The sequence below is a fragment of the Apaloderma vittatum genome, unplaced genomic scaffold (assembly GCF_000703405.1).
Source record: "Apaloderma vittatum isolate BGI_N311 unplaced genomic scaffold, ASM70340v1 scaffold18327, whole genome shotgun sequence".
Classification (NCBI taxonomy): Eukaryota; Metazoa; Chordata; class Aves; order Trogoniformes; family Trogonidae; genus Apaloderma; species Apaloderma vittatum.
The window spans coordinates 1-14,530 of NW_009728021.1; the positions used below are offsets into that span (position 1 = coordinate 1).

The 14,530-nt window shown below is 38.7% G+C and overlaps 1 protein-coding gene across 1 annotated transcript in view; it reads right to left on the bottom strand.

Moving 5' to 3' along the window:
• Positions 1-921: 921 nt before the first annotated feature.
• The window catches only part of MSH4 (mutS homolog 4), a gene marked incomplete at both ends in the record, with an annotated part of 25,490 nt that continues 11,881 nt past the window's right edge, over positions 922-14,530 (bottom strand). Inside the window, 12 exons of the mRNA XM_009873933.1 lie at positions 922-1,103; positions 1,415-1,503; positions 3,096-3,270; positions 3,815-3,943; positions 4,938-5,056; positions 6,266-6,466; positions 8,192-8,316; positions 9,136-9,239; positions 10,396-10,532; positions 11,598-11,767; positions 12,302-12,366; positions 12,780-12,854. Coding sequence (XP_009872235.1) covers positions 922-1,103; positions 1,415-1,503; positions 3,096-3,270; positions 3,815-3,943; positions 4,938-5,056; positions 6,266-6,466; positions 8,192-8,316; positions 9,136-9,239; positions 10,396-10,532; positions 11,598-11,767; positions 12,302-12,366; positions 12,780-12,854 — 1,571 coding nt within the window. The remainder of the gene's footprint in view (positions 1,104-1,414; positions 1,504-3,095; positions 3,271-3,814; positions 3,944-4,937; positions 5,057-6,265; positions 6,467-8,191; positions 8,317-9,135; positions 9,240-10,395; positions 10,533-11,597; positions 11,768-12,301; positions 12,367-12,779; positions 12,855-14,530) is intronic.

The window sequence follows — 14,530 nt, forward strand, 5'->3', positions numbered from 1 at the left end:
CGGACACGGATAAAAAAGGATCCAGCACCCTCTGCCCCAATACCTGACCATCATCCCGACCCCGCAGGCGCCTGGCACCCCCGCTTGCGGCAAGGATTTGGAGTGCCCCGCCCAGCAATCGGGAGGTCCAAAGCGGTGCCTCCGCTCATCGGGGAGGGCTCCAGAGTCACAGAATCATGGAATTGTCAAGAGCTGGAAGGCACCTTAAAGACCATCGAGTTCCAGCCCCCCTGCCATGCACCGCTGGATCAAGTTGGAATACATGGCTGCAGTCCCTCAATGAAGCTGTACAGAAAAATAAGTCAACGAAGACGGATATTCAACTTTTTATTGGTTTCCCATTATTCACTTTCTAAACAAAAACTGATCAACAGTGTCAATACCACAGCAGTTTGCCGGTGCCGAGTCACAGAAAAACTCTGGCTGCCCAGTTCTGGCCAGGAAGCAGTCCCGGACTGCCTGCAGTATGTTGGATTAAGCACAACGATGGAGAGCTCCAACCCTCCTCGAGGAGGGAACACCAGACTTTACGGCAGTGCACGTAGAGCTTGCCTGTGCGAGACAAGGGGATCATGTGTTTCAAAGACTGCTTGTTGTTATGCAAGATCTTTACTATCAGATGGAAGAGCTCTAATGCAAGATATATCACGCAGAAAATACTAAATACTATACAATATTTTTGTCTCTGGAATAACGAAAGGGATACAGTTCATTATAAAAAAGAACCGTGTTCTTCGTGGAAAGTAAATGCTTTCATTTGGTGAAACGAAACATGAAGGACATGGTCTTTTGGTAGCTAGTATACTTAGGCTGAGAATTAAGAATTTTAAAACGTGAAAAGCAGTGTTTTCTAATACTATGGAAAAAACCAACCATCTTGTAGTCATAGAAATTAGAGCAACAGCCTATGTTACACATTACTGTAGTTCATCATTTTGTGCAGGTGCAGGACAACTGGCTTCATACTTTTTCTTCAAGCCTTTCAGATATATACGCAAACTGTCGGGATCCAATCGAGAATTTCTGGCCGTCTGAACCAATCTTGTTGCTAAATGGTATACAGCTCTCTGTTTTATCATCTCAGGAGTGCTTTTCTGTCTGTGCTGTTCTTAAAAACATAGACATGCGTTAAAAGATGAATTATGTTCTATTATTAAAATACTAACCTTAGCTATTTACCAGCCTATTTCTGGTCTCCTGATTCTTGGTTCATACACCAGTGTTACATCCAACACTCCTCAACTGCTTTGTGTTGTCACCTAATAGCGACCCTCAAGATAATCTTTTAGAACTGGTTTTAATTAAATCCCTTTTCATAAAACCACGGCCAGTGCTTATCCTATATCCCTTCAGAATAAATTCAATAAATTTGAATTTTATAAACACTGTGAATTACAGGACTGTAATTACATACCAAAATTTGTTTTGCAATATGATTTGTAATTTCCTTTGCATCCAAAATTACAGATGATGGTAGAGAGGAAACTTCTGCAGCTTTTAATCCTAAACATATAAAACACAAATCAGGACTTCTAATGTAATTTTTTATGTGTACGTGAATTAACTTGGCCTATTTTTAAAGGGTGAAGTTTTCATTTTTATTAAAATAAATTTGATAAAGATTTTCTATTTGTGTCTCTTTTAAATAAACAATACATCTTTGAGAGTTACAAAATAAAACGTCTACTCTCTTGTAATGCTACCAAGATACACCTCCATGTGAAGTTACTGCTGGTAATACCATAACTCAGCAGGATGAGACACATTACAGGTTAAAAGAAAAAATGGCACAGCGATGTTAACGGCCTTTTCTGTTTGGGGTTTTAATTTGGCAGGCTGGAAAACACAGAGGTTGTGCAAAATGCACCCTCCATTAAATCCAGACATCCAAGGGATAGGGAAGTCATGTTCCAACTTCCGTTGCCAGATACTCAGGGTAAGAAAGAGATGTAAAATATTTTTTCCTGCCCTAACGTAATTTTTTTTTTTTTACTTTTTCCTTCACCTGTGGCTCTAGCTGTTCTGAGGAAATCCTGTGCTTCATCGGGTACTTTAATACTGTAGGGTTAAAAATGAAAAAGGCTGAAGAGCCCCTGCACTCTTCCTTAGAATGTAACTTTGCTCAAGTAAGGCAGAGCAAAGACACCATCACCGAGTTGCTAAAGATCTCCTGCTCTCTGAGAATACTCTCTGAACATGCAGTTTGCGTTAGTGGTGGTGTAGCATCCTAAAATGAGCCTGTGCTGCCAAAAGTATTATATAAGTATTCTTGAAGTATACTTGAAGCTTGACTGGAATAATTTGTAAACTTCAGTAGCCACTACTTGCAAAAGTTGCGTGTAGCTAATTTCCTATTGATCAAATGTCACACGAGTCAAGGATCCCCTTTTAGAATCTAGTATTTGGAAACATACAGATTTCTGTAAATCTTTCAAACATGAAGCTATGCCTTATTGTCACTCCTTTCTTTACTGACCCATATTTCATCATTCTGTACAGTCTTTGGGATGAAATATTCTAAAGTTAAGAGAGAAGTAAACTCCACTAATGCTTTAGTGGAAACAGCCTTAGGCAGATAAACTGTAAAACTCCTGTCCTTTTTTAAAGAAACATCATTCCTTTTTGTTAATCAAAAAGGGCCAAGCTGCTATTTAACTGATATATCATTACTTAAGGCAAACAGGTAAGAATATCCTACATAATGCAAACCTCAGCATTTGCAGCTTTAAGTCTCTCCAGAACTTACACATGGTTCCGTAAGCAGACATTAAATCAGCTCAGGTACTGTGTGCTCAGGATGTCTCATCTCATTCAAATGGGGTAAATCAAATAACTGCCGACATCACTAAAATGTTTTTTTTAACTAGGAAACTTCATGCAAGTTCTTCATACTACCCCAGACAACTATCTCACTACATGGTTACTTAGAACACAAAAGTATTTGGTCTGTATTACAGATCTGCAGCTGTTACTCTACGAAAGAGATACAAACTCAGCAGAAATCTGTCAGCAGAAAAATACTGTTAGATGCATAATAACTGAAATAGTATCTTATACATTCTTCATTAAGTTAAAGTCATAATGGAATCCATTACCATAGTTCTTTTCCTCTGTATATCCTTTAGAGAGTGTGTAAGTGTAAGCAATTTTCTCCTTATTTCCAGCACTGCTTCTCACATGCTGCACTTCAAAATGGTAATTTTCAACATTGGGATATAAAGCATCTATATGGCACAGTTCCAGGAAATGTGTAGCAAACAATGTAAAGGCCTAAATATGGAAACAAGAAAAAAAATTATTTGGAGAATTATCTTGGAATAGATTACAATAAATAAGAAAAAAAAATTATCTCACAGATGTTCAGGATTTCCTCCTAACCTTTGAAAAGCTGTCTTTAAATTACTAAAGCAACTTAAAATTTTTAAGCAATGAGTTGCACCATTGACAAGGGTATCTTTTCCAGTTGGAGAAAAGATTCTCCCACTCTGTCAAACGGTCGCCTTAATACTCTCGGGGAATATTTTGCTAAAAGTAGAAGCTTCGGAAGCTCTGAATAAACCCTGATGAGAAACTGAATACCTACACACTTATTTCAAAAAGCTGACAAGAACCTGAGGCTAGTCACAGAACTGGAAACAAAGGTGAAACTCCTAACCCTTCTGGAACTGTCATTCTTACTATTCGCTAGTTATGAAAAATATCGTATTTAAGCAAGAAATCTCTAAAAAACTGAAGTTTAATTATGAGAAAATACATTTATTTTCGGTATGACAGAATAAATATGAGGTTTACATTTTTTCCAAAACAGAATTACCTTTAAATTCAACAGATATTCACAGGCAGCATAACAAATGCCAATACCTTCTTCAGCACTGGTACCTCTGCCAAGTTCGTCAATTATGATTAGTGATTTGTCATTAGCATTTTGTATGATGTATGTTATCTAGAAAAATATTTAATGCGTTATGATTCCCATAAATGCATTTATAAAAAATCCTAATAGGAGTACTGCTCCTGGTAGGAATACTTTGTGTTGTTCAGATGCAACTTAATGCAGTAATTTAAAAAAACCCTTGTCAGATCCATAAATTTTACCTGAAAAGGTAAAACAGCTGCCAATTCCAATCAAGCTGCCCGGTGGAAAGGGACCTGGACAGCCAGTTGAACATGAGCCAGCAATGTGCCCATGTGGCCAAGAAGGCCAACAGCCCCCTGACCTGGATCAGGAGTGGTGTGGCCAGCAGCAGCAGGGAAGTGATCGTGCCCCTGTAGTCAGCACTAGTGAGGCCACAGCTTGAGCACTGTCACCAGTTCTAGGCGCCCCAGTAAAAGCAAGACCTTGCAGTACTGGAGCGGATCCAGAGAAGGGCAACAGAGCTGGTGAAGGCTCTGGAGAACAAGTGTGATGAGGAGCTGCTGAGGGACCTGGGGTTGTTTAGTCTGGAGGAGGCTGAGGGGAGACCTTCTCGCTCTACAACTATCTGAAAAGAGGTTGTAGAGAGGTGGGGGTCGGTCTCTTCTCACAAGTTACCACCAATGGGACAAGAGGAAACAGCCTCAAGTTATGCCAGGGGAGGTTTAGGTTGGACATTGGGAAAAACTTCTACATGGAAAGGGTTGCCAAAGACAGGAACAGGCTGCCCAGGGCAGGGGTTGAAACACCATCCCTGGAGGTGTTTATAAAACATCCAGATGTGGTGCTGAGGGGCATGGTCCTCAGAGGTTAGATAACGGTTGGACTTGATCATCTTAAAATCTTCTCTAAGCAAAATGATTCTATAATCATCAAGGTAACAAAGGAAAGCTGAATTTTTGACTACTTTTCAAAGTACGCTCTTTCAGCCGAAATCTTCCACTACAATTTCTATTAGCTTAACAGTAAAATTAGCTTAACACTAAAAATGAGCCTAGGACCCTGGATTAGGTATGTTCAATACCTCTTTCATCTCCTTCATGAATGTTGATGCATTTGTTTCTATGTCATCATCCATACCTATTCTGGTAAAAATTTGCTCTGCAATTCGAAAAGAACAATACTCTGCTGGGACATAAGAACCTACAAAACAAGTAAAATATGAGTTTTCTCCTATCAGTGTGACAAATGGCAATTTGCCTGACTAAGTGAGTGGGGAGGGAAAAAAAAACAGTTTTACACTTGGTCTTTACGCACTGTAGAGAACGCATCTTCTTCTATAAAGTCTCATTACATTATTTTCTACCAGTACTTTGTAAGAAAGTCGTTTTATATAGATGCCATAATTAAAGAAGCTTATCAACAAAACCTTAAGAAATCATATTCCTGAAGCTGTGTGTCAGTCTAAGAGGATCTAAAAGTGAGAATAAACATTAGGCCTAATTTACAGTACTGTAGTCATTGACTTACTAATTCCAAGGAATCTTAGTTTCCTGAAAACAAGATTGCATTGCCTTTACCTGACTTTGAGGCTTATTAGTTTTATTGAATAGGAAAGAGCAGGAAGCCTGCCCAAAGATTTTACAGTTTCCTTTATTCATATTAAATACATGTTTTTGGAAACAATTGCTGAAGAACTTGCAGTTGTTGGGGACTGGACCCACAAACACATGGTGAACAGATTTTATTCTCCACTGCTAAGTAGTTTCATTCCAGTAGAGTTAGGGTCAGCCTATTATGGTCTTTCTCTTGCACTACCAGCCTTATCTTTAAGGTAAAAATCATGAGGAATTCCTGAGTATAGGGATGAGTCTCAGTTAGACTTTACAAATATTTGTTTTAACTTTATAACTTCAGTGATAGAACCCTGCAGTACTTATTATTACTTCTATTTGAAGCAGATGATTATCTATTAATTCTACTTGGCCGCAAGCATCTTTCTCTACTTTACTGAGGTTCACCCAAGTTCTTCTGTTCCTTTTGTACGGCTAAAACATATGTAGCCCACTGGGCACACTTCAAGGACACTCATGAGTCTAGCATAAGGTGCAAGGTTGGGTTATGGTGCTCGAAAGAATGAAAGCATACAGCTGTCCTTCTAAAGACAGACTGGAGAGGCTGCCAGACACACAGATTGGGCCCTGTAAGTTTCCAACAGCAGACCCAAAAATCTTGCAGCGGCCTCTGTCAGTAACAAAAGAGCTGGTAGGAGCAAACAGACTAAAAATTACCTGTTACTACTCAGACAGAATCTTATTCTAGAAGACAAATCATTCAACTTCATAAATATTTTTAACTAGGAAACAATAAATGTGCTGCAGGAGACTACAAATATGGTACGCTCTTACTCACCAATCTGTGCCATAATTTGACAGAGAGCAATCTGTTTTAGGTATGTTGATTTTCCACTCATATTTGGTCCCGTAATAATGACAAAATTGTTACCCTCTGTCAGGTACGTGTTGTTAGACACAGGTTTTTCCATAGCTATCTTTTCAAGAATGGGATGCCATCCCTGCTTGATCGCTACAGTATCTGTAAACTCTGGACGAACTAAAAATGAGAAAAACGATATAAAACATTGTAGAGTTAATATGGAAACCTTTACATTATTAAACTAGTGCATTTTGAAAAAAAAGTATTTATTGCACAGCAAAAGCCAAGCTCTGTGATCCTGACTTTTACTCTCCTCTAGTGAGCAGGACTAAAATACAGCAACTGGGAAGAATTACCAGCCACTTTCAGGCACAGCCTCTGATTGTCATGCAAGTCTTCACAATTTATTTCTACAAAAAGAATCCCATAACTAACACTTCATTTCTAAATTAACGTTCTGAGTTTGTATTCTGTACCAAGTAGGGCTGGACTCCAGCAAGAAAGAGCAACACTTGAAAAGTAATTAAAACAGAAAACCTGAAAGCTGGTTTCATGGCTAACATATGTTTAATAGTTTATCTTTACACTGCTGTAAGTATATAAAATACAGGAGTCATGAACTCTGTTACTACAACATATGTACCTTATTATATAAGCACAGGAAGTAGCATTCCTTCTATTTTTGTTATATTTCATAGTATTATTTGGGTGTACACTATGCCTACATAGATCCCTTTGATTCTGGGACTATCTGTATGTATTTCTGTCAGAATGCAGTTCTTTTCTGCACCTATTCCATACACCTCCTCTTTGTCAACCTCAATAGCAGTACTCCAGGCTAGCAAAGAAGTTTTGTTAAATTTGGTGGTCTGTTTAAATGGAGCAGCCTTTGAGAAATAAGTGCCAAAACAGCTTTTCACGTTTAAACACTGGGGAACTACCTGGTGTAGTTTTCACTCATTTAATGATTTAGATGGCAAAGGCTACAAATGACAGTCCACTTCTTTTGGTGGATGCACATTCATGCCTGGCTGTGCAAACTGCAGGTGTAGATTTATGGGAGAAGCTATGTGGCTTTGGTCTTATTGTTACTGCTGAAGAAAACTTGTGCTACAATTCATTTGGCGGGAAAAGGTTGTGATGCCTCAAGCGTATCAGCTACTGTTCAGTCACATACTGATTCATGTGCTACGGCTAGAATCATCAGCATAGGAGGATTCAAAGTCCACACAGCAAAGCAAACTGACTCTGCTCATGAACTGGAAATTACATAGCAGCATCAGTAGTGATGAGTTAACACACCTTCTGAGATGGCTTCCAGGCCTGACTTAGTATCTACACCATACTCTACTGTAGACTCCGGTCAGCATTAATTGAAGACAATGTGCTGCTTTTAAATTGGAGAACTGGGCTAGGGAAGCAGGAGGAACAGCATGCAGGTAAGCATATGATCCTGGATTCCTCAGAAGACTACTTCCAAAAATGTCTAAGAAGTGCTACAGAAATTGAAGTAGATAAACAGAGGTAGCCATGTGTTTTGTTTCACAGTATATAATGTTGATCTGATTATACTATCTTTTGCCCTTTCAGAACAGAAGTGTAAACTCAGAACGTTCACAGACTTCGTGCTGTTGAGCAGAATATGCTTAAATTTGCCATCTTGAAAAGACTGCCTTTGAAGACTTACAGCAGCTAAATGTCATTTCAATGAATGGAAATTGAAAGAACATCAGCACAAAACTGGCAAGGACAGACCAGAGACACCCCCTCCTAAAGTCTACTGAGACCCAGGAAAATAAATGAGGTAGGCTTAGTAATTGGAGAACCACACAAAACAGCCCAGATATTCTCCCAAAAAAAGGTCTTTATCTGGCCCATGATGGAATCAAAGCAGAAACTTACCATAATCAGAAAGAGTGCAGGCATGAGCAAATGAAAGCAGCATATCCAGCATCGACACAATGTCAGACAGCTTGTACAGGCAGTGAATGTGTTCATAGATCTCGTTCAGTAGCTTACACACTATTCTGAAATAAGACACTGATTTAGTTGTTGTACAATACTTTACACACTTCAAAAACAGAAATAAAGTAAATAATGTTCATACTGCACACACCAGGAGATCACTCATAAAACCCAATCGTCTCTGCCAGATGCAAGCAAATGCATACATTTCTTTGAAGCAGATTAGGATCTTACACCATTACCTCAGATTAAATTCTACTGTCAGACATGACACATAGCTCAGATAGCAACAGCTAGTAAGAAAGCTTCACAATGAGAATGAACTCAAAATACAGCTGTAGAATCAAGTGTTTTATTAACATGTCAAATGTGGCTCTAATTCCCTTAGGCCTTCATATTAATAAAAGCTTCACGTGGTTTCCAGAAAGAATTTCCATAAAACTGGCATGCAACATAACCCTTAGTAAGTCTTCTGAAACAGACAGCAGAGCAACCTGATGTGCAGCAAGGACAAAATACAGAAATAGACAGGTCTATTGTAAATGCATTACAAGTAACAGTTCTGCATTAAAAAACCAATGCATTCATTGTGTCATTTTGTGAGGATAATTCACCCATAAAAGTTTAATAAACGTGATGGTCAACCTTACTGATAAATTCCTATATATTTGTAAACACATTTAATAAAATACACTTTGTGTTCTGGTTTTGGGGTTGGTTTTTTTTAGTCTCAGGAAGCACACTTGATCAGTGTTGCTTTGGATTAGTTCTGTAAGTAACCGTAACTTAACAGAAAGATAGCTTTAAGAAAACATGTTATTGGCTGTTAATTGGACAAAAAAAATAGTTAGAAAGTATTAAACAGTTTTAAATGGTCTTACAAGTACGTCATGTGATATATTTCTCTCAGGGACTCCTGACATCTTTCATTCATTTTTATTAAATCTGGTGAAGTGAAGCTGTATGTGTTTTTCATTTTAGTGATCTACAGGGAATTCAAATCAACAGTAAGAACTTGACGTATTATCAGAAACAAAAATAGATTCAAAAAAGGAAACTGGGAACAATATGGGGAGAAAAATGAGGGGGAAAAAAAAGTCTCGTTTCATTTTTCCCATATAAATTTTTATGAAAAATCCGTATAAGAGAATACACGTATTAGCAAGATATACAACTTTGTATTTACACACAACATACTTGCATGTAATTTGTACATTTCTGACTATATTAAGTATAACTAAAAATTGGGCAGTTATAAAAACATACTACTTATACCTTCCTTCTAAATATCTTCACTGAAATTATTGCAATTGTTAAGTTACTGTACAATGTGTATTTTATTAATCACAGAATCACAGAATCGTTGAGGCTGGAAAAGACCTCTGAGATCAAGTCCAGCCCTCCCACTGGCTAGACCACCGCACAAAGTGTCACATCCAGCCTCTCCTTAAACCCCCCCAGGGACGGTGACTCCCCCCTTCCCTGGGCAGAGCATCCCGGTGCCTGAGCACCCTCTCCGTGAGGAAGGGCTGCCTGAGACCCAACCTGAACCTTCCCTGACGCAGTTTCAGGCTGTGCAAAAAGAGCCCAACTCCCACCTGACTGCGCCCTCCCTTCAGGCAGTTGTAGAGAGTGATGAGGTCCCCCCCGAGTCTCCTCTTCTCCAGGCTGAACACCCCCAGCTCCCTCAGCCTCTGCTCACAGGACTTTCCCTCCAGTCCCTTTCCCAGCCTCGTTGCTCTCCTCTGGACCCGCTCCAGCCCCTCAGTGTCTTTCTTGCAGTGAGGGGCCCAGCCCTGCACACAGGGCTCGAGGTGAGGCCTCCCCAGTGCTGAGCACAGGGGCAGAATCACATCCCTGCTCCTGCTGGCCACACTGTTCCTGACACAAGCCAGGATGCCATTGGCTCCCGTTCAACCGGTTGTCACCCAGCACTCACAGGTCCCTCTCTGCTGGGCCACTCTCCAGCCACTCCACCCCCAGTCTGTTGCATCGCAGGGGGTTAATGTGGCCAAAGCGTAGGACCCTGCACTTGGTCTTATTGAACTTCATACTGTTATTAAACTTCATGTTATGTATTATATGTTTTATATACATTAAGCATACAAACATAGACGAAGAAACAGATCTAGAATAGGTACCTTTGTAAATTCTGAAGGAAGCTGGCCATTGGGTAATGCTGAACTATCAACATTCATCTGGATAAAAAACCCACGAGCAGAGCTGAAACTTGTTTTCATTGGTAGGCTGTACTTTTCTGCAAGTTGTGTAATCATACCTACATATCATAAATCAAGATTTCATTCAAATTACATTCATTCATGCACAAGTGCAAACGCACGTGTTGGTACAAGATGCATACTGTTAATGTGATTTATAGCTCTTGGATGTGTCGGGTAAGTAACATGAAAAAAAGGCCTTGGAGGTGGGTCTCTGGGGAGTTATTTAAGTAACGTATCAATGTTAACAACTCTGGCTGCATAAAGCTGTTGGGGAGAAAAACCCAGTGGAGAATTAGGTTAATTCATGTGTTCTTTAAAGACAGGCGACACATTTGACCAACTTCCAGGTGGGGCTTAACAATGGAGAGGAAAGCTTGCTCGAGCACTCAGCATCAGAATCAGCAGACAGAATATGAACTCTACACTAGGGACTCATGGTTTTTATCCCGCTCATGATTCTAAGCAACCTTCCTTGCACAGACGACTTTACATTTGTAATCCCCCCCTTAAATCCATCACTTTCCTAGCTAAGAAACGATATGTGGGAAACTGTTAGATGATAGTATGCACTGTTAAATCATGAGAATTCTGAATACTGCCAGGAGGGTAATAGTGTGGTACTCCTGAAAGAAGAAAGGATGAAGTTACTTATGCTAATATTCCTTTAATTCATATTTTCTAACTCTTAACAGCTTGGCTAAAAAGTAGTCCACAGGTAGATCAAGACTGCTTAAAATACAAAGAACAGAGAACTCAAATATTTTAATGGCAGAAGCTAAACCAAAGCTTTATGTGTTTTATGCAGAATGTTTTAGCTGGAATAATTCAGTTACGTTACTTAAACTTTTTTGAACTTTTAGAGGATAAGGAGCAACAAAGCTTTAAATACAGGAATCACAATATAACAGTTCATTAAAATTAAACTGAGGTTTTATGCGTAAAGGGAGAATCTCAATATACATCTCTAAAGTACTTCAGTTATTTATCAATAACAATCAGTTTATACTAATACAACTTTTTACATATGAGAAGGTTCTAATACGTATGACTACGTCGCTTCTATATGCCAGGTGCAGTATGCTTTGAACTCCAAATAAATAAAAACCTTGGTTTATAAATACCTGCTATGTCATCAACAATTTCTGTGTATGTTCTACGGGCTATGTCAAGGAATTCATTGATGTTAGGCTTAACAGCGTAGCATTTCTGGGTCCTCATACTAAGACATCCTTTTGTGTACCTTGTATCGTCATTAATTACAGTAGTAATCTTTTCAAGTATAATTCCAAACCTGCAATATTAGTTGTATTGCTAATTACCTTAATGATTTTTATTTGCAATATCGTCCCAAAACTACAAAAAAGAGTATTACAAAACATTATGCAAATTATCTACTACACTGAATTTCATGTCTATTTTCAGCTCAGAATACAGTATGACTATACTCAAGCCCGACCAAAGATACCTCTCAACTCTTTAGGAAATATAAACTATTTCTCAAATATTCAGGCAACAACTGATTTTTATACTATTCTGGGGATTCTAGGAAACTGCTACTTTGTCTTTTTAGAATTCTTTCCAATGGAGCGCAGTTCATTTAGCAGTTGCCGGCAGTATCATAGGTAACTTTCTGTTCTGCTTTTTTCCCTATATTTCTTTGTTAGTTGAAAATTAGGTGTTTTCACAATTCAAATCAGCTTTTAGGCAAAAGAACTGAGCGGTATCTGTAACTACAAATAAGCAAAGATGCAGTATCTTTAATCTTACAGACATTCGTAAGAAAGATGAGTTTCTAACATATTAGCTAAAGTATTGTGATAAATACCTTGTATCTTCAAGTGAACTGTAGTAAGCCTTCAGCAGCGGTGTGTTACAGCTTCTTAAAGCAGCCTGTTGAAGATTAAAATATGGACACGAACAGTTACTTCTTTATGTAGCCCTTTTAAAGGAATGAAAGTTCTTAGATTCACCGAGGCTTATTAGCAGCTGCATATGCAGCTTATGGAACCTGAGCAGGAGTTTCAACTAGTTTATTATAAAAGCAATTGTCCAGGTAATGGTAGGAATTAAGAGCATTAGACTCAACTGTGTATTTTCAGTCGGATCAAGAATTAACAGGCTATGTTTGCAGTATCATCTTCTGCAAGATGTGATTTTTTTTTCTTGATTAAATGATCCTTTAACTTGAGATATTCTATTCTATATTCTATGAAATTTAACAAACCGCACTGTATAAAAACAAGGACAAAATAGTCTCCACTTTATTTAAAACAAACAAACAAAAAAGACAAGAGACAGCTTACTTTTAGAGGCTCCACAAGTTCTAGAGTATGCTTCAGGTAGATTAAATTAGTTATTTTTGACTCAGCAGTTTTGACCTGTTGAAAAATTTTACAAATATCAGATGTGTTTGTACATCTGCCTGCTTAAAAAAGTAACTAAGAACTAGTAAAACTCATACTGTAACAGGTTTATTTTAACAAAAATTGCTTACTTTGTAAGCTCACTTTGACAACTCAATGTGTAACTGCATAAAAACCCTGTGTACCTAAATTTTACATTGTCTGCTGTGACAATTTGCCCATCAGCAACTAGTATTTTCATACATCTGCACTGCTAGTGTTCCCAGTCAAAACTCAGCCATGGAAACTTCTTTTAATCTTCTACATATACAAAGCTCCATACGAGCTCTACATAGCTTGTAGACTCTTTCAGAGTGAGTACATTATGCACTGTAATTAAGAAGCACAGCCCTTTTCAGAAATGCTGTTAAACACAACGTAGCCCAGTTCGGTTATCTTTGGTTATGTTACAGATCTCTACAAGGAAAGATGGGAGCAATAAACATTCAGCTTTTTAGATACGTCATTGAAGAGATTTATCTGCATTTATTACAGTCTGCTGGAGCCAGTACCTGATTTCTTTAATTAGTATTAGACAAGTACTTTATCTAAGCGGTACTTAATCTAAGTCAGCATGTGAGAAGACACTGAGAAGTGCCAAGAGTTGTAAATATTTATGATGCTGGCACACCAGCACAAACACAATCAAGCATAATCCTCAAAAGCAACGGCAGAAATATCCTACTCAAGCACAGCAGGCGAATGTAACTTATAGTGGAACAGTTACAATACGCTTAGCAGAAAAAATCTGAGGTTCAGTTATTTCAAGCTCACTGCGATTAACTTTTGTGTCTTGTCTCAACCAAGATCCAGTAGTAAGCCGAATGTCTTTATCCTGCTTTGATACTTGTACTTCATGTGTTAACATACAGACTGATACATGAGGCAAAGTCTGATGGACTAAACAATCTTTCTTTGAAACATGTTAATAGCCACTAGGAGGGAGAGAACTTTTACACGCCCTATGGCAATTTTTGTTTACAAACTAGGTTAAGATCAGGAGCTGACCCACAGTCTAACAAAGACACTGAAGGAAGAGAATCATAGCATCATAGACTGGTTTGGGTTGGAAGGAACTTAAAGACCATCTCATTCCAACCCCCAGCCACGGGGAGGGACACCTCCAGACTGGCCTTGGACACTTCCAGGGAGGGGACATCCACAGTTCTCTGGGCAATCTGTACCAGTGCCTCATCACCCTCACAGAAAAAAAAAAATCATCCTAATATCTCATCTAAATCTACTCTCTTTCAATTTGAAACCGTTACCCTTTGTCCTATCACTGCACTCCCTGATAAAGATTCTCTCCTCTTCTTTCCCAAGAAACCTTCATTATTCACAACTACCTCCTGGTTGAAAACATTACAGTGTGATTTTCAAGGCAAAAAGATTAAATCTGTCTCAAGCTCCCAAAAGACTTTAAAGGGGAAATTTGCTGCACACTCTGAGCAGGAAAGAGAGGTCTGTAAAGAACTTGAATATGCAAATATATTCAATAATTCTCCCCAAGGTGATCTGCAGTGGAAGCCTTCTCTTTTGGTCAAGTTCCTGAATGAACTCCAATGGGTGCAACATGGGCCATAAAGCACTCGCACAACCTGACTCCGTGGCTGCCACTGTCAAGTGAAGAAGGGATAAAATATGTTCCTGCT